Source organism: Myxine glutinosa, chromosome 5 (genome assembly GCF_964187855.1).
Source record: "Myxine glutinosa chromosome 5, kmMyxGlut1.1, whole genome shotgun sequence".
In the NCBI taxonomy this organism is placed as follows: Eukaryota; Metazoa; Chordata; class Myxini; order Myxiniformes; family Myxinidae; genus Myxine; species Myxine glutinosa.
The window spans coordinates 89,084,536-89,106,370 of record NC_136265.1 but is presented as its reverse complement, the minus strand read 5'-3'; the positions used below and the strand labels follow the sequence as shown (position 1 = coordinate 89,106,370).

The 21,835-nt window shown below is 43.0% G+C and overlaps 1 protein-coding gene across 2 annotated transcripts in view; it reads left to right on the top strand.

The window, feature by feature from the left end:
- The first annotated feature begins 9,544 nt into the window (after positions 1-9,544).
- LOC137427366 (uncharacterized) overlaps positions 9,545-21,835 on the top strand; it is a 420,191-nt gene continuing 407,900 nt past the window's right edge. Inside the window, exons 1-2 of one of the 2 annotated variants that reach the window (XM_078778329.1) lie at positions 9,545-9,709; positions 12,212-12,265. In XM_078778329.1, coding sequence (XP_078634455.1) covers positions 9,691-9,709; positions 12,212-12,265 — 73 coding nt within the window. In that variant the 5' untranslated portion in view covers positions 9,545-9,690. The remainder of the gene's footprint in view (positions 9,710-12,211; positions 12,266-21,835) is intronic. The other variant, XM_078778337.1, reaches the window with a different exon arrangement.

Genomic DNA, 21,835 nt, shown 5'->3' with positions numbered 1-21,835 from the left:
CACTTTTTATTTTGCCTTTTTATACGTAGCCGAGGCTCGTGGAAGAGACTGGAAGAAAGACAAAAGAGCAGGGAAATATAAAAAAGAGTTGGGCAGATTGGGGATAGACAAAGAAGGATCACTGGAATGGCTAAGAAGAGGCCAGCTCAACTGGGAATGAGAACGAATCATTATTAATGCCCAAGACCAAGGACACTGCACCAATGGATTTTAAAATATGGCAGGACTGAGTCAATCGGACAAGTGTAGCTTCTGCAAGGTAGAAACAGAAAGCATGAGCCACCTCCTATCGGGATGTGAAAAAACTCATGTCAGAGCAGCTGTACATCGAAATGCACAACAAGGTATGTAGAGTAATCCAATGGCACATCTGCAGAAATTTCAATATCCCAGTTCCACAAAATTCAAGGAAACATGAACCAAAAGCAATCGTTGAAAACAAGGATATAATGCTCATATATGACCTAATGATTCCATCAAGCATGAACATTGAAAACAAAGCATTGCGACGACATATAAATCAAGAACAAAAAGGAAAAGACAGCATAGCTGATTGAGATATCAGTACCCAGCGATTTTGGCCTAAAAATGCAGAAATCCAGAAAATGACCAAATACCAAGACCTCAAGAATGACGTGAAAGATCTTGGAAGCTGAAGAGCGTCAAAATTGTACCAGTGATAATTTGGGCAACGGGAATGATAAAGAAGAACCTCACAGAGATCTTAGAAAACAACCCTGGGAACATTCCCACAAACAAACTACAGTGGGAGGCTGTAAGGGGCTCTGATGATCCTGAAAAGAAGCCTTGGAACTAAACTCTGAGAACAACACAACTTCACAACTTGGCCCATGAATCTTAATCCTTCACTGAAGCGAGGTGGATACTTCGAGTCCCTGGAGGACTAAGTTCCATCATTCTAAAACCCAAATTATGGATAACAACCACGACACACACATACAACCTGTTATTATTAAGTAATATATATTTTCGGCCGGTACAAGGGTAAAACAAATTTAGTGTAAATCCGATGAATTTTGAACAACTTACAGCTTTTAAGGACAATGTGGGGATTGATGGGTCAGATGATCTCAAGTGTTCTTCAAGACTTCACTTGTTCATTCTAACTCCGATTCGATTTCTGTTTTCAGTTTTGGTGGTCGCTGGAGTGGATGAACATGGGGTTACAACAAATTTGGTTTAAATCCGATAAATTTTGACTAACTTACAAACTATAAGGATTTAACGTGGGAAATGATGACCATTACAACGTTAAGTACAACCCTCTCCCCTCCTCCTTCCTTAACTTCCTCTCCACTCCCATTCCCATTCCATACCCAACCTTCCCTTCCCATCCTCTTCCCCTCCCTTAACCACCCAGCCCCCCTTCACCTCCCCTTCCCTTATCTCCCTTTTCTTACATCCCATCACCCTCCCTTTCTCTCCCTCCTCCCCTTCATTGCTCTTTCCCTGCCCCCCTTACAATAATTCCGTATGACAATGCATGGCGGCAAAACAACTGCGAAGGCACATATGATAAAATAGTGATTTTGATTGTATCATAATAGCGGACATGAATGAGAATTAGCGGACAAAAATCAATGTCCACCCCAGAGGTTGGGTAAAGGTGTTTAATTGGGGAGATCAGAAACCAATGCAAGTACAAAGAAAAACCAACAGTAAATCATAAGAGAACACCAAATCACAAGAACGAACACATAAGATCAATTACCAACATCTCTGAAGAAATTCACTTGAGTTTCAGGTTTTATAGAACTCAAACACAATGAAGAGCGATGTGGGACAAGAGGCACTTATCTATTCCAAGGGAAGAATATTCATCAGTCCAGTATCGGAGTGAATGGTAGGGATTGGTGCAAAGATGAGGAATGGAAGGGCACGTTAGTGGGGGGTGGGGGGGGGGTTGGGAGGGAGAGTGGAAGTCTTTTCCCAAAAACATGCCCAACCTCGATTTATTTTTGCCCTTCCCATGAATTCCTGTACAAATCATCCACTTGGGTGAAGGTTTTGGGTCGGGGTGGTTTTTTTCTGAGATAAAACCCCATTATTTTGTCTCTCCTCCAGAATCTGTCTCTTGTGCATTATATAATTTCTACTGTTCCCTTCAGCCTACATATGTACATATGATTATAAAGAATATAAGTCCTTAATTCTAATGGTTATACACTTAATTATCCTTATATGATCCAATACAGAATGTAAATGCATGAATGCGGAAAATGCATGAATGCGCATGAATGCGGAAAATACACCAACAGTACACGTTCCATAATCATTGTTTCAAGCACTCAGTGCTATTTTCCTTGGATGATTAATGGTGAGCTTTATGCATTCTTCCCACCATCCTACAGGCTGGTTGACATTATCTTTTCTGAGCGAATGGATTCTTAAATATGACAAGCTTGTGGCATTTTCCAACAATTTAAAATTAAATCAACTCAAAATCAATTAAACTCCTTGTTGAACAATTACTTTTCTTCAATGAAAAATGTTTCCATATATCATTACTCCTGGCTCTGGGGGGTTGCTTGTGTACATCTCTCTTCTACGGCCAAACTTTTGATTTTCCTGTTCTATATGTTGAGACCCTTGGAAAAAATCTGGGTAACACTCCCAGATCAAGTACGTTTTTTCTGCACACCCCAATACGTGATTATGACTTGAGGCCAATTAGCCGAAATAGCAAAATTCAGTTTTCATGGAATAATTCAAGAGTAGGCAGCTTTAGATTCAAATGTAACATTTATTTACCATGTTTAGACATAACTAACACATTTTTAGCATGGTTCAATACTATAAACTGTCTTTTTTAGAAAAAAAAACCCGTCATTTAGCTTTTTTTTCTCCAAAAATCACTTTCAGTTTGAAAGGCGCTCAAAATCTGATCACCTCTCATACACCCAATTATGTAGATAAAGCAACCAAAATTTGTCAGAAGCTTCCTTATGAAGCCCTTTAATAGGGATAAACATGGGTTTCTTTGTGGCTTATCAGTCTTTCACATTTTATATTTTCAGCATATGGTCCGACCTTGCCGATTTTTACAGCCGTACAAACGTAACTAATATCGATTTTTTGTTTTCAGGCGTGGCCGCTGACGATGGAGTCTGTTACTCTCAGGACCGCCCGAAGACAGTTCGTTTGATGCGACTAACTGCATCATCTGCCAGAAAAGCGCGGGGGATAAAACTGTGAGCACAACTAATGGTTGCAAAAGGATACGAGAAGCAAGTTACATCCACAATGATCAAGTTTCCAAACGGCTTAAGCTGGTTAAAGGAGATGGGTTTGTTTATCATGTGACCAATGACTGTTACAAAAAATACACCATGACTTCAGTTCTCAATAGGAAAAGGAAGAGTCTCGCTGTATGCCAAGACCTGTCCCGTTCTGAGCAGGAAGAAGATAGAAGTACTCGTTCTAAGGCCGTCCGACATCCACCGAATACAGAGACGTCCACAACAGCCTTACGTCAAGTGAAGTGTATTATCTGTGACAGTAAATCACACAAACAACAGTACACGAAATATCGCATTAGTGAATCAGGCCGTGCTTCAGCCTTTCTGGCTGCGACAAACTTCTTTCAAGATGATGTGTTCACCCGAACGTGCGACCTTCAAGATGCGCATTCTGTGTTTGGAGCAGATCTGTACTACCACAGGGACTGCATGACTAAATACTTGTATAAGTATGACTCTCGTGATAAAGCTTCCATACCAAAAGTGTCTGAGAAACAGCTTGCTTGGAATCAGGTTGTTAAAGAGTTAGAGCAAGGCCTAAAAGAAGGGAGGGGTTATGAACTTAGTGCTATCAGAGACTCTTTGAACAATATTGATGACAAATGTAACTTTCGTAATAGAGATGTAAAAGTTTTCTTGTTGAACACTTTTGGTAATGAGATTGATTTTACATATCCCAGTTCGTTCAAAAAATCAATGATGGTATTCAGTGTTCCAAAGAAAGTGTTAGCTGAGCGCATTCGTTCCCTTGATCCTGTTCAGGTATGCGCTGGTGTGATTAGGAAGGCTCTAGATGAGTATGATTTTGGCCTTGACGATAGCTTTTGTGATGCGCATGATCTAAAGCATTCCTTGAGCGAGATGAATATCCCTGAACCTGTACTACGTTTTTTCAGTCATTTGTACAATTTCAATCCTGACACATATGCAAAAGCAGCCGAAGCTGTCATGACAGAAAGTGATGAACCAGTTGATGAGGATGAAGAAGATGATGATGACTACGATACCGGTAGCAAGCCATCAGGTAACAGCCTCTCCACACAGCGTTGCAGAAAGATACAATCTGTCTTCCAAGTCATGTACTATATCCATCACTGCGGTAGAAAGAGAACTCCAATGCATATTATGAATGCGGAATCAGTTCATGGTCTTGGGCGTGGTGGCAAAATTGTAACTACAGTTCTAAACCACGGAGGACTAGCAATCAGCTACCCGGAGCTGCGTAGGTACCAACATGACCTTGCCACATTTACAGCACAGCACAACAACGATCGCGTTTCACTGCCGTCACACTTTGATCCTGGGCAATTGACAACTGGGACCATGAGGGGGCAAATGTATCTGAACATGACACTGTGACTGTTCTCTACCAAGACAAACACCCGTCGTCGACCAGTAAACCAAAGATTTCTGACACGCAGGTCACACATGGTCCACAGTCATTCAGTTTAATATTAAAATGCCAGGTACTGTCCGACTTTCACAAGCCTGCACGCCGTGCTGACATCCCAGCAACTTACAAAGTGGCCGAACTGCCTTACACTTCCTCCGAAGCCGATGCAGCAAAACTGAAGGATATTTCTTGGTCCCTCGCACGCTTGAACGTCATGCATGATGAAGTGTCCATCTACCCCGAGTCACAAACAATGCCATCTTGGAGTGCTAGCAACTCTGTTTGGACGGAGGAGGCCATCCCATTAAAGAATCTTGCATTTGTGCCTGTTCTGCCGCATCCAGTTACAGAGTACGCGACAGTTTATACGGCTATGAAGAACTTTATGGACATTGGTTCTCAGCTGACTCAAAATGAGATACCAATGTATTGTGATGAAGGTGTTTATTGCATCGTCCGTGATATACGACTGCTGAGACCAGAGGAATTCAGGACCCTGGTTCCATGCCTGGGAACGTTTCACTTAGTGAAAACTGTTTTGAAATGTATTGGCAAACTCCTGGATGGAAGTGGCACGGACATCACATGGTTGCAGGCTGGTGTTTTTGGTCCAACTGTCATCGAGAATTCTGTTCTACATGGAGGTCACTACAGCCGCTGTCTTGAGGGTATGCAGCTCCTTGCTGAAGCCTTTGAACGCCTCCAGTACAAAGAATTCTTCTCCGAGAAAGGCATCGACCAATATACACATGAGCTTGCCATCCTGACGAACCTCCAGTCTCGTGTCAAGGAGAAATGCATCACAGATAGTCAGAAGTATATGGTTCAGTTTGCTGATGCATCAAAAACGTTGGTCGAAGATTTGAACAGATTCATCCAAACACGGTCTGATACCAATGAAAACTTCAAGTTCTGGACTCAGTTCTTGCAAATGATGGATATTGTCCGTGATCTGTTGAGAGCTGATCGTGAAGGGATTTGGGAACTGCATCTTGACGCTGTCCAGCGTGCATTGAACCTGTTTGCGGCATTCGATTCGACCAACTACTTGCGATGGTGTTCTCTCTACCTTGAAGACATGCAACGTCTACCTGAGACTGCACCATCAGTTCATGAACAATTTGCCAAAGGCAATTTTTCAATCAGAGAGATACCCGGCCGATTCACCGCTGTTGGAGGAGACCAGAAATTAGAGCAAAGCATTAACCTTTCATCTAAGTGCAGCGATGGAGTCATTGGACATGCAAAGCAAAAACAGTATGTCGCCCAGTGGGACCTAATATACCATGAAATGATGGTAGTGAAGAACCTACATCGGCAATACAGTGATGTGATTGACAGGACACATGAGACTTACAGCCACCACGAATCATCTCAAGCCACAACGAACCGCAAAGAAGGACATATTCAGGAGATGATGAGATTCATTGAAGAGAAGGGGTCCCCTCTGTCTCTAGACGCTTCCAAAACACTACAAAACTTTGTGACAAAAGAGGTTATGTCCGATGATATAAAAACTGACATGCTCAATGCCTTTTCAAAAGGAAAAGAGAAGTACCTGAAATTCAGAAAGGAAAGGTTTGTCACCAAGACTGAACGAATAAGCAGTACCATTCACCGCACAAACTTGAAGACGATGAAAACTCTTCGAAAGAAGCCACAGAAGACTACCAAGACGACAGTGAAGGAGATGAACATCGCTGAGGTAAACATAGAAATAGCTCGGGAGCGTGGCCTCACCACTGATGATCTCTTAAAGTACGATGTTGTTCCCTCCCCAGTGTTGTTTGATGATGCAGGAATGATGACTAAACCAGCAAAGAGCCAGCTACTGAAGGAGTTGGAGACGCACCTAAAACCGGAAGAATTTACATATAGTCATCGGAAAGACGCATCATTTGTAGTTGACATCATGGCCACAATCCGAAAGGTTAATGTTACGAAACTCTCCAAATTCAATGACCTTCTATCAAATTTCATGTCATTTTCGGCCATATATCATCGGTTTGGGTGGACTGACTATGTCTTTGACATGTATTCTGATGACCCATCAGTGAAGGACAGCGAGAGGAAAAGGCGAAGTGACACTCTACCCATCGAATATACTTCAATAGAGCCATCAACACCACTACCTAAGGATATGAACACATTCTGGCCTTCCAACAACAACAAACTTCTCCTTGAAAAACTGATCTACAGCCATGTTCGTTCAAATATTGCAAATACCGGTCAGTACCCAACTGTACTCGGACAGGTGACCAGAGAGAACGAGGATTGGAAATGTATGAAAATGCACAACGGAGATGAGAGCGCACTGGTACACCTTCAATCCACATTTGAAGAGGCGGATCTTCGCATACTCCTTCATGTTTTGGACGCGCTCAAAGAAGGACACAAAATATGTGTTGTCATCTCCAATGATACTGATGTAGTTGTTGCCTTGCTCCACCACATGCCTGTCTTTCTCCAACATGACCTAGAGGAGCTGTGGGTACGAGCTGGAGTTGGAGATAGCACACGGTATGTGCCCCTTCATACCTTGTTCGAGCGCATCGGATGTCAACTCTGTGCTGTTCTTCCTGCCGTACACAGTCTTACAGGATGTGATATCACTAGCAAAGTTGGGACCAAGAAAGCCGCCTTGAATGCCGAGCCAGAAAAGTTATTGAAGCACTTTGGAGGGTTGCCGACCCTTTCTCAGCCTTTGATCAAGAATGCAGAATCCTACTTGGTCAAAGTACTGAAACCAAAAAGCGATGCGAAGAAATTTTCGAACTTGCGTGCGGAGATCTTCCATCATGTCAAAGGGAGTTCTCATCACAACCTGCCACCAACCAGCCAAGGTCTCCTGCCACATATGAAGCGTAGCTTTTTCAATGCCTACAATATCATGCATGCTTTGGAGTTTCATCAAGATTCTGAAAATGTGATCGCACTTAAGCCAGAGGATTGTGGTTATACGCATGACAAGGAACAGCTGATACCTGAGACAACGTGGAAAACTCTAGAATCACATTGGACAGTTGTCTGTTCATGCACTAAGTGTGCCAGGTCAACATGCCCCTGTAGGACCGCCATAGTCAAATGTGTAAATTTTTGTCATTGCAAAAAGGCTTCCCCTGATGCCTGCAAGAATCCTGTCGCTTGATAAAGAGTACATGTATTGAAGTTGCACGGGTGGTAAATGGTGGTAATTGACAGCACGCGCTTCCTTGTTATGACAGTTATATTGGGTTTGTGGACATGTTATGATTTTAATTAATGAATCCTTAAGCTATGTAAGTGTAATAGTTTTGCTTAAGCTGAATTTTGAGCGAAATTTAGTCAACATCATTGCCAGGAGGTGTTTGGCGGCCGTTTTGAAATTATGCAAATTAGGTATATTCAAAAGGGGTTGATTATGGTTCCAATGAATAGCTTGCTATCAAAAACCCATACATAGACACCAAAATCAGCCGAATATCACACTTACTTCTAAAGTTAGACCAATTTAACCAATTTTGGTTTATACCGCTTTTTGGGGTAGGGGTAACCTTTGTTAACATTTGACCCCACTGTCACTATACAATATAATGAATCATAAATATGATGCATGGAATTATTAAAGGGCTTCATAAGGAAGCTTCTGACAAACTTTGGTTGCTTTATCTACATAATTGGGTGTATGAGAGGTGATCGGATTTTGAGCGCCTTTCAAACTGAAAGTGATTTTTGGAGAAAAAGAAGCTAAATGACGTGTTTTTTTTTCCTAAAAAAGACAGTTTATAGTATTGAACCATGCTAAAAATGTGTTAGTTATGTCTAAATATGATAAATAAATGTTACATTTGAATCTAAAGCTGCCTACTCTTGAATTATTCCATGAAAACTGAATTTTGCTATTTCGGCTAATTGGCCTCAAGTCATAATCACGTATTGGGGTGTGCAGAAAAAACGTACTTGATCTGGGAGTGTTACCCAGATTTTTTCCAAGGGTCTCAACATATAGAACAGGAAAATCAAAAGTTTGGCCGTAGAAGAGAGATGTACACAAGCAACCCCCCAGAGCCTATACTACATACCTTTTTGTCACCAGGACAATCATTAAGCGTCCAATTTAATTGAAATAATTGTTCAATTTAAATCTGCTTTTATGAATAATCCTATTTCCTTTTTGTTTCGGCCCAAAAGTAAATCCATGACCAAGATCACCAAAAGGGTCGGAGAAAACAGATAGAATTCTTTGTCCAAGTCCCGCATCACATGGATATATCCATGGTTATACAGATACATCATGGTACGGCGAGACTAAGTCCATACCTGGCAACTCCTATTATTCATAATAGCAGCATGTCCACATTATTCTATTGCAGGTAGACACACCTTTCTAAATTGTGGGCAAAGTGGAAATCTAACGAGTTCAATGTATATCCATCTTGCACAATTCTCGGAGTCTCCCCATGTTGCACCATAACTGTGGGGGTAATTTTCGTGAAGCATTTGGTGATTAGTGCCAGAATACATTTGATAAGGCACAACGCAATTAGTATTATCAGGACAGTGCAAATAAATTTCAAAACGGCAGCACCACAGCATCCAAAAATGCTGGCCTACCATGATGATATTCCCAATTTGTCTTTGAAGTAATTGTGTAATTTTGCTCCTTTGTCTTTGATTTTCTTAGTCAAGTCAGTAATATGTTCTGAATTATCAGGAATGTATGTACAGAACCAATAACTGCGCATGGTCCACCCTTTTCAGCAAGCAATAGGTCTAGTGCCATTCTATTTTGCATAACAACATTTATTACAGCTATCATTTCAGTACTTATATCACTTGGCGCATCAGCAGTTTCATTTGCAAGATGCTCTATACTAGATTCTAAGCCTATGAGCTCTCTTCCAGTTGCCACCATCCCATAGTGTGGAAATGCTACCATTCCAACCCATTCTCCCATGGTTATAGATCTTCGTTTCCTTACGCGGAATGCTTTAGCAGGTGACCCTTCCACTCGACGCAAGTTTGGGACAACGTACCCAGGAAAGCACGTCCCAGTCCATGCAGGAGGAAGCCAAGGGTAGGCCTTATGACCGCAAATAAAATAAGTGTTGTTGGTGCGTATCTGAGGAAAAGTCCCATTAACCCTTTCCCTTTCTTTCTCCTTCTTACCTATATCTATGTAAGTTTCACAGATTGAGCTTCCCACATAATAGTTGCTCCTATTTAGCCATCTTCAACAGAACAACCCTTTAGGAGGATCCTAAATAATGAAGTATGGGGGCTTCATCTGGTATTTATAGTGTGGTGTATAGCTACCAGAAAAGTCAGTTGGTTTAACATCCTCTGGTATTGTAACGTTGTGTTTAGTGTCCCATGTCCATCCATGGTAATCGCTCTCATTAAATGGGATCACTGAGAGTATTATTCCACTTTGAGACGAGTGTGGTATGCGTGTACAGATCCAACACCTGCTCTAATTTACTCTCTTAGCTTTCATCAATGACATAGCGAGATGGGTATTGATTCCGAAAAAATTGTTTGGATGTGGGTGTTGACCATATGTTTCTTTTTCCCATTTTATCCGAACCCTCTGTCGAAGAATACTATGTGACCCTTCGAGTGGAAAGAGTGTGTCGTTTTTAACAGGTGATTGTGTTTTATTTCTATATGTAGAAGAAAGGTGAGTGCGAGTGTCAACGCTGCGTAAATGTGGGTGTTGGTGTACGTGTTGTATAGTTTCAGGTGTATGGTTGTGCATTGGATGGATGAGATGGGCATCACTTTTGCAAGGCAACGCGTACAAGCAAGCTACAGTCACGTGAAAAAGTATGTACACCCCATGTAAAGTTTTGACTTTTTCAACATATTTCAACATACAGCTATTTGATCTTCATTTCAACAATATTGATAGATAAAGGTGATATAATATAACAAATATCATGAAACATTTACATTTTGTAGTCCATTGTATAATTTAAATAAACATAAATGCAAATGTCGCTTGTGGAAAAAGTAAGTACACCCTTGGCTCTAATAGGTGGTATTGCCCCCTTTGGCAGAAACAACCTCAAGTAGGTGTTTCTTATAACTGTCTACCAGTCTCTGACATCGACTGGGAGAAATTTTTGCCCACTCCTGCATGCAGAATTATTTCAGCTGTGCGATGTGTGAGGGGTTTCTTACATGCACAGCTCGTTTCAAATCCCCCCACAACAACTCGATGTGATTTAGATCCGGGCTTTGACTTGGCCATTCCAGAACCTTCCATTTCTTTCTTTTCAGCCATTCCTTGGTGGATTTACTGGTATGTTTAGGGTCATTGTCATGTTGCAAGGTCCACTTTCGGTTGAGCTTCAACTTTCCGACAGATGGCCTCACATTATCCTCAAGCACCCTCTGGTACAATGAAGAATTCATAGTGGATTCTATTATGGTGAGCTGCCCAGGCCCTGATGCAGCAAAGCTGCCCCAAACCATAATATTTCCACCACCATGTTTTACAGTTGGCATCAGGTTCTTGTGGTCAAATGCTGTCTTTGGTTTTCGCCAAACATGTCATCTGGTACTGTGGCCAAATAGCTCTACCTTTGACTCATCTGTCCAGAGCACATTGTTCCAGAAGTGCTGGTCTTTGCATAGGTGTTCATTGGCAAACTTTAGTCTTGCCCTGATGTTCTTTCTGGACAGCAAAGGTTTCCTCCTGGCACACCTCCCATGTAGATCAAATTTGTGCAGCCTCTTTCTAATGGTAGACTTGTGCACTTTGACATCAACAGTGGCAAGAGCTACCTGTAGGTCCCGTGATGACATTCTGGGGGTTCTTAGAGACTTCTTTCAGTAGCTTGCGGTCTGCTCTCGGGCTGAACTTGCTGGGGCGGCCTGGTCTGAACAAGTTGGCAGTTGTTTGGAATCTTCTCCACTTGTAGATGATCTTCCGGACAGTCGAATGATTGATTTCAAATTGTTTGGAGATCTTTTTAAATCCCTTCCCAGACTCGTAGGCATCTATAACCTTCTTTCTGAAGGCCTCAGAGAGCTCTTTTGATCTAGGCATGGTGACGCCGCACACTTCAACAACAAAGGGCAAACCAATCTAAATGTCCGAGGTTTAAATAAGACAGGTTCTTCCAAGATCCCCTCCAACGATGTTTTAATGATTTGCACCTGAGCTGGTGCACCTGATTCTAATTTTATGTATTTGAAGTAGTGATAAATGTAGGGGTGTACTTACTTTTTCCACATGCGAAATTTTCATTTATGTTTATTTAAATTATACAATGGACTACAAAATGTAAATGTTTCATGATATTTGTTTTATTATATCACCTTTATCTATCAATATTGTTGAAATATGTTGAAAAAGTCAAAACTTTACATGGGGTGTACTTACTTTTTCACGTGATTGTACGTGTTGGAAAGAAGTGTGGTGTTTAGCAGCACCTTTTTCAATCTCCACAGCAATTACTACAAATGAAACAACAATGGCACAAGCAAAAATCAGCGTCAACCATGAAAATATGTATAAATAGATTAGTCGTTGCCTGGACCTCCATTTACGCTCTCGTTCGCTCTCTTGCAGTGAGCAGCATGGATCCAGCTTGTTTTGCTCTGGAATTTCAAAGCAGAATGTGTGGTAAGCAGTACTTGGTGTGGCCCTGACCACCTCAGTTGCAAAGCACTTTTCGGCTTAAAGTTCTTTATGTACTCCAGGTTTGAAAGAATGGTACTCGTTCTCCGCAGGTTCTGGTAAAGCATCCTTCCTCTGGGAATGGAACATCTTCACAGTTTTTGTAAATGCGATACAGAGGTATTCATCATGTCATCCGTGTGGTGTATGTCCATTTCCTTGATCGTTTAGGGGGGCGGGGGGTGAATCTGAATATGGTACCCACATTGGTCTCCCCATCAAGATTTTGTGTGGAGATATTCCTGTTCTTCTATTTGGGGTTTATCTCATCAGCATTAATGCTAATGGGATGGCATCTGGCCATTTGAGATTGGTCTGCTCACAAATTTTGGCAAACTTGTTTTTCAACACCCCACTGTGTTTCTCGACTGGCCCTGCTGACTGGGGATGATAACAGCAATGAAGATGTTGCTTTATCTACATGGCTTTACACAGTTCTTGGACATTTTTTGCTGTGAAATGTGAGTAGGGGGGAAATGAAGGGTCTGGAACAATTTAATTTAACATTGAAGTCAATGGGGAAAAAGGGAAAAACTTATTGACTCACACCCCCCTCTCTCATAAAATGACACCCCCTTTTCTCTCAAAAAATTGCGTCCACTTTTTACGAAGCCAATTTACCAACTACGAAAACACATATAATTTAAAATTGAAGTCAATGGGGAAAGAGCTAAAAACTTAATAACTCACTGGATTTTCAACCAGATTTCACCCTCTTTTGGGACAACCTATTTACAAATATTAAATCCTCAATAGATCCAACGACTACTCATAGGTTCGAGCTTGACTCATAGGTTTTCCCCTCATAGGTTCGAGGGGAAAATAATTTACTATAATCTCAAAATTATAGTCGCCCTCTGCCATGATCTTTCTTGGGAAAACCACATTTCCAAGCTGGCCTCCAAAGCCAGTCGCTGACTGGGCATCCTCCATCGTGCGAAGTCCTTCCTAGGCACACGTGAGCTCCTCACCACATACAAGGCTTTCATCCGCAGCTCAATGGAATACTGTTCTCCCCTATGGGCTGGTGCTCCTGCCTCACACCTGGCTCGGCTTCACGCTGTTGAAGCCAAAGCTTTCAGAATCATTGGAATCTCCCGCGATGAAGCTATCTCTGAGGGCCTTTCACTCACTCACCGCAGGCAGGTAGGTGGTCTTTCTGTCTTCTACCGACTCCTCTCCGGCCTTGCTCCCCCAGCTCTCTCTGTGCTCTGTCCCCCAAATATTCCTACAGGTCGCACAAGATCTGCCAGCCACCCTCTGATGGTTAAACTGCCGAAATCTCGGCTCTCTGCTCACCTTCACTCTTTCATTCCTCTTTTCTCCCGCCTCTGGAACAAACTCCCACACTCACTTCAATCACACTCCTCCCTCCAGGTCTTCAAAACAGCTGTTCACCACCATCTCTTATCTTCCCCCATCCAAAACCTTGATCTTTTCTACCCCCACTAATTCACCCCAGATCCACCTTGTTTGAAATTCCAACTTCTTTCCTGGAAGTCTTTGCAGTGTCCATATGTTTTATACCTCTCCCACCCCCCCCCCCCCTTCCCATGCCTCCCCCCCAAAGCCCTCTCCCTCCCACAGTTCTCTCGATGTCTCCATGTCTCTCGGTCCCTGCTCTCAAATGTTGTGTTTGTGTCCTTCCCCCTCTCTCCCCATCTTGTCTACCGCTCCCGATGTTATTTGTTTTGTGTGTCTGTTTGTCTTTCTGCGTGATTAATGTTCGCTCTTTCACGAGCCTCGATCTTCTTATCAAAAAACAAAAAACAAACAAACAAAAGAATGTTATGTGGTTCGGGGGGGGGGGGGGGGGGGGGTCAGACGAGGTCATTAAGAGAAGTTTATCATTTCATATCAGCTCAACGGCGATACCTAAACAGAGAGTTAAATTCGTCTAATATAACATTTGTCAATATTCTAGATGGTGATTGTTCTTCTTAGATAATTAAATTATTACCTAAAAATGAAACACAAATGGGTCTCTGTATGAGTATAATGAAAAATGGGGGTAGTTAATAAGTTAAATGCAGGGAGAAAAAGGGTGTAATTTTTCGAGCCTGGCATGCCTGGGAAAGGTTTAAGGAAAGTGGGTGGGGCTTATTAAGAAGTGGGTGGGGCGTAGGAGGGAGAAAAGGGAGCGTAATTTAATGAGAGAAAAAGGTGTAATTTTTCAAGATAGGTGGTTTGAGTCAATAAGTTTCCATACTTTTCCCCATTGACTTCAATGTTAAATTTGAGGTGAGCTTGAACCTATGAGTAGTAGTTAGGTCTATTGAGGATTTAATATTTGTAAATAGGTTGTCCCAAAAGAGCATGAAATCTGGTTGAAAATCCAGTGAGTTATTAAATTTTTAAGCTCTTTCCCCATTGACTTCAATTTAAAATTCTATGTGTTTTAGTAGTTGGTAAATTAGCTTCGTAAAAAGAGGGCGCAATTATTTTGAGAGAAAAGGGGGTGTCATTTTATGAGAGAGGGGGGGTGTGAGTCAATAAGTTTTTCCCATTTCCCCCATTGACTTCAATGTTAAATTAAATGTGTCCCAGACCCCACATTTTCCCCCTCCTAATGTGTTCCCTGGTTGGAAGAGATTTTGCAAGGCACCCCAAACCGACAAATAAAATCTTGCATCAAAATTTTGACGACTGCTTTTGCATATGCATGATGACAGAGAAAAGCCTCAATCCATTTCGTGAACATATCAACGATCACTAGAACGAATTCATATCTACAACATTTCTCCATTTGGATGAAATCTAATTGTAAATGTACGAACGGGCCGAATGGTTTAGGGTGAGCTGCTTGCTCAGTCCTTTCCCCTTTCCCTGGATGATACTGTTGACAAACATGACAAGTAGCACAACACTGTTCCGCCACAGGTGTAAACCCAGGTGCACACCACTGTTTTGCGGCATACAAACACATCTCTCCTTTGCTCGTATGTGCCACACCATGGGCTCGACGAGCAAGCCAAGGTAACAATTCACGTGGAACCACCACACGTCCATCACGAGAAACCCACAATTTGGACTCAACATCATATGTGCACCTCACGTTGACCCAGGTATCCTTTTCCTGGTTACCAATGACTGTTTGTATTAAACTTACATCCTCTAGTGTTGGACTGCTTTGAGGAGTTGTCACAACCACCTTTACCATTACTCGGATTTGGTCGGAATTAGCTGCAATTCGTGCTGCTTCATCTGCTCTTGCATTTCCCCGTGAAATGTCATCTGTCTCCCTTGTATGGGCTTCACACTTAGTCACTGCAATGGCAGATGGCAAAAGGATGGCATCCAAAATATTAGCTACCAAATCCCCATTCTTAATTCGGCCTCCCGAAGATGACAAAAATCCTCTCTCCCTCATGAGGGCGCCAAAGTCATGCGCAACACTGTGCGTGTACCTGGTCAGTGAAAATAGCTACTTCCCTGTTTTCTGTTAGGCGACAAGCTCTTGTCAAAGCAACAATCTCTGCCTGTTGTGCAGAATAATTATTTGGCAATTTTCCACTTTCTAACGTCTCGGATCGGCACACACCGCATATCCTGTTCTTGATGAGCCGTCAATTGCCCGTGATGACGATACGTCCACGTACAGTATCAAATCCGCATTTGACGGTGGGACGTCCTTCAAATAAATGCGTGGTGTTAATGTATGTGCAACAATTTCAGCACAATCATGGGGGGTTACCATCTTCGGCCGTCGGCAACAAAGAGACTGGATGAAATGGTGGGCAACACTGGATAGTGAGGTTGGACGGTGCGAGTAGGACTAACTCGTATGTTTTTGCTCGTGACGCTGAAAGGTGTTGTGTTCCTGCTCTAAGGAGAACTGCTGCAACTGCGTGTGCAACACGTAGGATTAATGGCTGTCCCAAGACTATCATAGTCATGGCCTCTACTGCGGATGAAGCTGCAGCTACCGCCTGTAAGCATTGTGGAAATCCTCGTGCTACGGGGTCCAATCTGGTGCTGTAGTAAGCCACTGGTCACATTTTTCTTCCATGCATCTGCGCCAGCACAGCCTGAGCAAATCCCTTAGTTTCATGCGAGTAAAGGAAGAATGGTTTGTCATAATTAGGCAATCGTAGAGCTGGCGCAGTTGCCATAGCAATTTTCAGTTCCGTGAAAGCTTGGTCTGCTTCTGGCGTCTATTCCAATGGATTTGGGCTACCTGGCAAGCTAATGTTCAGCAGAGGTTGCGCTAACAACGCATAATCAATGACCCACTGTTGGCAGTACCCTGCAGCTCCCAGGAAAGATTTCATCTGTTTAGTAGTTGTTGGTTTTGGAATCATTTGTATAGTTGTCACCCGGTCTGGGCAGAGGAGTCTCGTATTTTCCCTCAGGATATGTCCTCAGTATTTCACCTCTTCCTTGCAAAACTGCAGTTTGTCCTTTGATGCTTTGTATCCTTTGTCTGCTAACGCATTCAGCAGCACAATAGTGTCTCGTTCGCATGCTTCCCTTGAGACAGAGCATATCAAAAGAACATCAACATACTGCACCATAACTCGGCCCCCTGGAAATTCAACATCACGCAAGTCCTCATGGAGAGCATGTGAGAACAGGTAGGGCTCTCTTTATACCCTTGGGGCAAGACTGCCTAGGTATATTGCAGACCATTTTATGTAAATGCGAAAAGATAGCGGGAACCTCATGTGGAGGTATGGAGAAAAATGCTGAGCAGAGGTCCACCACTGAATAGAATCTCAAGTCACATGGGATGCTGGAAAGTACAGTAACTGGATTCGGAACCACTGGGTATGCAGGGATAACACAGTTGTGTTGTAGAAATGAGAGTACACAACAGTGTCTCCAATCTGAGTTTAATCGGAATCGATCTCAACAGCATCTAAAAGGAAAACCAGCAGTCATGCTGTTAGTAACACTACAGGCGCATACAGGTGATATCTATTCAAGCAAGCAAGCAGCACACAATGCAGAACCCTTACCATTCTAATGAGGCACGGGGATGCCATTGGATTACATGTCACAGGACTGCCTTCTGCTCTGAACGGGCAGGCTCTTATAGGAGCCGCGTAGTGGACAATAGGTAGAATAACACCAGAGTTGTAACTTCAGTGACAATATCACCACAAGTTGTTTAGTGCTCGAAGATCTTGAACAAATCTCCATGTCTGTCTGTCAGGTTTTTTTCCAGGTAGGATGGGTGAATTACATTCACTGACAGTAGGAATTATGGCTCCTTGATCCAATAAGGACCGAATCACTGGTGCTATGCCGGCCATCGCCTCTAGTCGCAATGGATATTGGCGTTTCCGTGGCAACGGCTTGGATTTGTCCACCGTAATTTTGACTGGTGCTGCACTCATGATTCGTCCTACGTCGTTCGAGTGTTTTGACCACAAACATGGTGGTACCTGGTTCAGCAGGTCACGGGATCCTTCGGCTGCGAACATGAGTTGGTAGTCGCTAGCAATAGGAGGTAGATTGCATTCACCTTAAAGGTGGAAGGGATTACCTTTTCACGCAACCTCCAGCAAAATCCTTCTCCACCAAGGTCATAGAGCGATTCCCCTTGAACCTTTCTCATGTACATCACATGCTCACAGTCCTGTAAATCAGTTATCATTGTTCCAATATATTTTGCTTCACATCCCTGTGACACCGCAAGGGTGATGTGTGGGGTCGTTTCTTCAGACTGATTCCACAAGGCTTGTTGTTTTCCTGTCAGACACACCTCCATACCTACTCCCTGTCTTCCTATCCACAGTGAAAACAGGTGCATGTCGCCCCTGGTTCCCGGATGTGAGGAGGCTCTCTCTGTGTAGATCACGTCTGTGCCTGTGGAATCATAGTACGCAGTACAGTGGAGGTCGAGGGCCCACCTTCTGAGGTCGATTGGATGGCGATTCACCCATCTCTGTATCTCGGGGACATAAACCACATCATCAGCCACATAAATTTCTCACTTATAAGTTCAATCACATTTACATCATCAATTTTCCATTGGTACACCATAGGTTCAGCCGTCACTTGCAGTATATTTAACACAGATTCATGTGAATACTGAGGCATTTCCAGGCTTGCACAGCAGGTCTCTTCCCAGCAGATTGGCCGGAGATTTTGTTGCCAAAAGGACTCAACGCTGTCTGGTTAATGGACCCACTTGCACTTTTAATTCCTTTTTTAGCTGTGTTGCCATGCAATCTTGGTAACAATCCATCCATAAATAGCGGTGTCCCTGTTCGGGTGCCAAATCGAGGAATAGCGGTTTTAATGCTAATCCTGTTGGTTCTTCCTTTATTCCAGAATGTAGTCTGAAAACCTGTCACAATTTGTCCAAATAATCTGAGGGGTCCTCACCTGGTTTCTGCCTGCAACTAGTCACCTTTGTCCAATCTGTCACCGGGAGCAGGTTAATAATTGCGGTTTTCATTCGTTCTATCTGGGCATCTTTAACGTCATCCTCCAGATCTACTTCTCCTCCTGCTGGAGAGACCTAATTTGCGTTTGCTTTTAAAGTTGCAAGCAATCCCACTGGAACTGTTGCTTTGAGCAATACGTCTAAATCTCGTGTGGTCGGTTTCTGAGTTTCAACAATCAGCTGTAATTCGCTTACAAATTTATATGGATCGATTTTAATCGACGGTAACCAATTCTTTAAATCCTGTATATCACGGTACATCCAAGGCCGGTACATTCTCTCTGGGTGTCCAGGATCGCTCCCTGGATATGTTTGCATGGGACAATGTCACAATGGGCGGGGTATCGTCATTGTCTTCTGCCTCTATATTGGGAATCACAACCTGTTCTTTCTTTTTTGTTTGCCTTGCGGAGGCAATGGGACATCTTTAACTATAGGAATCTTTGCTCGCGTGAAACCAGCTGGCCCCATGCCAGTTGGTCCTGCTATGGCATCACGGCTGTCCAGTTCACTAGATCCCACTACCTGTTCTTCAGTCGCACCTACCCCACCTTCTGCACTGTCTAACTCCCTTGTCTCCTCATCCTCATGCTTAACCTGCTCATCATCTGAAGCAGCCGCACCTCCCTGGGTCCCTACCGGACCAGGTGCACCTGCGGCCGCTCCCTGGCCATAAGGAGCAACCGCTGGTGCCCCAGGAGGCCCCTCAGTACCTGGAGGTCCTGGCTGACCCTTCAGTGCATCATAACCAAGAGGATGCCCCTGCCATCTGTGGGGTGGAGCAGTATCTTCTTCATCATAGTTTATCTCAAATACATCAGCAAGGGGGTACATCTTAGGAATCTTGGGGCATGGGGGAGCTGATGGCACAGTAACTCCCGTTTTGAGGGGTGTTTGGAGTTTGAGGATTAGTGGATACATTCTTCAATTTATTCTGACCGTCCACCAAATCATGTTTAAACTCAGCCAATTTGGCCTTGTCCTCTCGATTTCTGGATTCTGAAACCCACATAAAAAAATGGCTTCCAATACACATTATTCTTCCATTTATTCTGCGTTTCTCTCCAATCCAATTCCTGGTTTAATCTTTCAAGTCTGGCTCTCTCAAAAGTACCATCTATGGGAAAACTCTTTTTGTAATTTGCTGTCCACTCACACCACTTCAGAACCTCCCGAATGGACTTTTCACCATACTTCTCATACATAAAGTGCACGCAAGTACCTCTCATTGGTCTTTCTACATCACTCTCCTTCCTCGGATGGTTTCCCATGTCACTTTACGCAGGCTAAAATAACTTTACAATATAACAATGGATCCAAGATACAATTTACGAATACTGCACACACACGTGCCAACCAATGACCACAAGATACAAGGAAAACAGTTATTCAAGCAACGAGTACACAACCACTTATTTTACGTCCGATTCAAGAACATCAAATTTCAATACGTTTCTGTTCAGGCTTCAAGGCGGAGCATTAATCCCCAATTGTATCAATCAGTACAATTTATAATTTTTTTCAGCTAACAACTTCAAGCAACACAACTTCAAGCAACACAACTTGTCCACTCTACTCACACACCTCGTGAGGAGTTCACTTCACTTTATTTTTCCGATCAGGATAATACTGGTGGGACAATATCTCACTCACTGAGAACCACCGCAACTGCACCATGGAAAATCAACTCGTATACCAACTTCAACACATATACCCAGCACATATACCAACAAGAAAAAGAGCAATCAGAGATTGCAAATCCTCTCCAGGATGTATTTTCAGTGGTTTTTAAGGTGTTTGTGTTAAAACAAATATGGCGGCAGAACCACGTGATCGATGACGTCAGCATTTTTTTTCTCCACTAATTTATTCCTAGATTATGCTCAAGAAATTTCATCTTGATCGGATGAAGTTTTGTACTTGTCGAATTATGACATCATAATGGAGGCACCTATGACATCATCATTAACATCTTTTATTCCCCATGGAGAGTTCTTTACAATGAGCCATTTCTCTTTTTTTTTCTATTCAGCGCTGTCAGAGATAGAGGTGCAAAGTTTTTCGGTTTTTCCAAGATGACGGCCAAACCACGTGACCTATGACGTCATAATTATCATTAAAAAATTATACAGGTGGAGTTGCACCTATGGTGAAAATTTCCTGTCGATCCGACCAACGGTTGCAGAGAAAATCATATTTATTCTGTGCTGACAAACAAACAGACAAACGGACTCAAATGCAATACCCTCTCATCAGGCGAGAATAACAAGCAATGAAACACCTCAACCCGTCTTGACATACGTTACTTTCTGGGGAGAAGGAGGGTTGCACTTCACACTGAAGGTCGCGTGCTTCACCACACGCCGTTTTAGAGGGATGGGCATCTTTGACCATTTCACTGTCTTTTGGGTCTTTTGGGTCTTCAGGGGCTTTTGGGTCTTAAGGGTCTTTTGGTTTTTCTCAGTCTTTAATAATCTTTTGGGTCTTCAGGATAGTTTGGGTCTTCGGGGTGTTTTGGGTCTTTGGGGTGTTTTGGGCCTTCGGGGTGTTTTGGGTCTTCGGGGTGTTTTGGGTCTTCGGGGTGTTTTGGGTCTTCAGGGTCTTTTTGATCCTCTGGGCCTTTAAGGGTATTTTGGTTATTTGGGTTTTTTTTTGGGTCATTGGGGTCTTCAAGGTCTTTTGGGTCTTCAGGGGCTTTTGGGTCTTAAGGGTATTTTGGTTCCTCTGAGTCTTTAAGAATATTTTGGGTCTTCGGGGTGTTTTGGGTCTTCGGGGTATTTTGGGTCATCAGGGTGTTTTGAGTCTTTTGGGTCTTCAGGATATTTAGGGTCTTCAGGGTGTTTTGGGTCTTCGGGGTGTTTTGGGTCTTCAGGGTGTTTTGGGTCCTCAGGGTCTTCGTGGCCATTTGGGTCTTCTCACTCCTCTCATTAGTATGTGTATGGTCTCAACTAGTATGGTCTCACTCCTCCAACCTAAGATCAAAACATTGTATCGCATCAGGTACAATCATAATCTTTCAAGTCGGTCAGGTGTTTAACCTGATGGCCTGAACGATGTAACCCATCCCTTGAATCTGCAAGAGGGTTGTCTCTTTCCAATTGCTCCAACCCTGTAGTTGACCT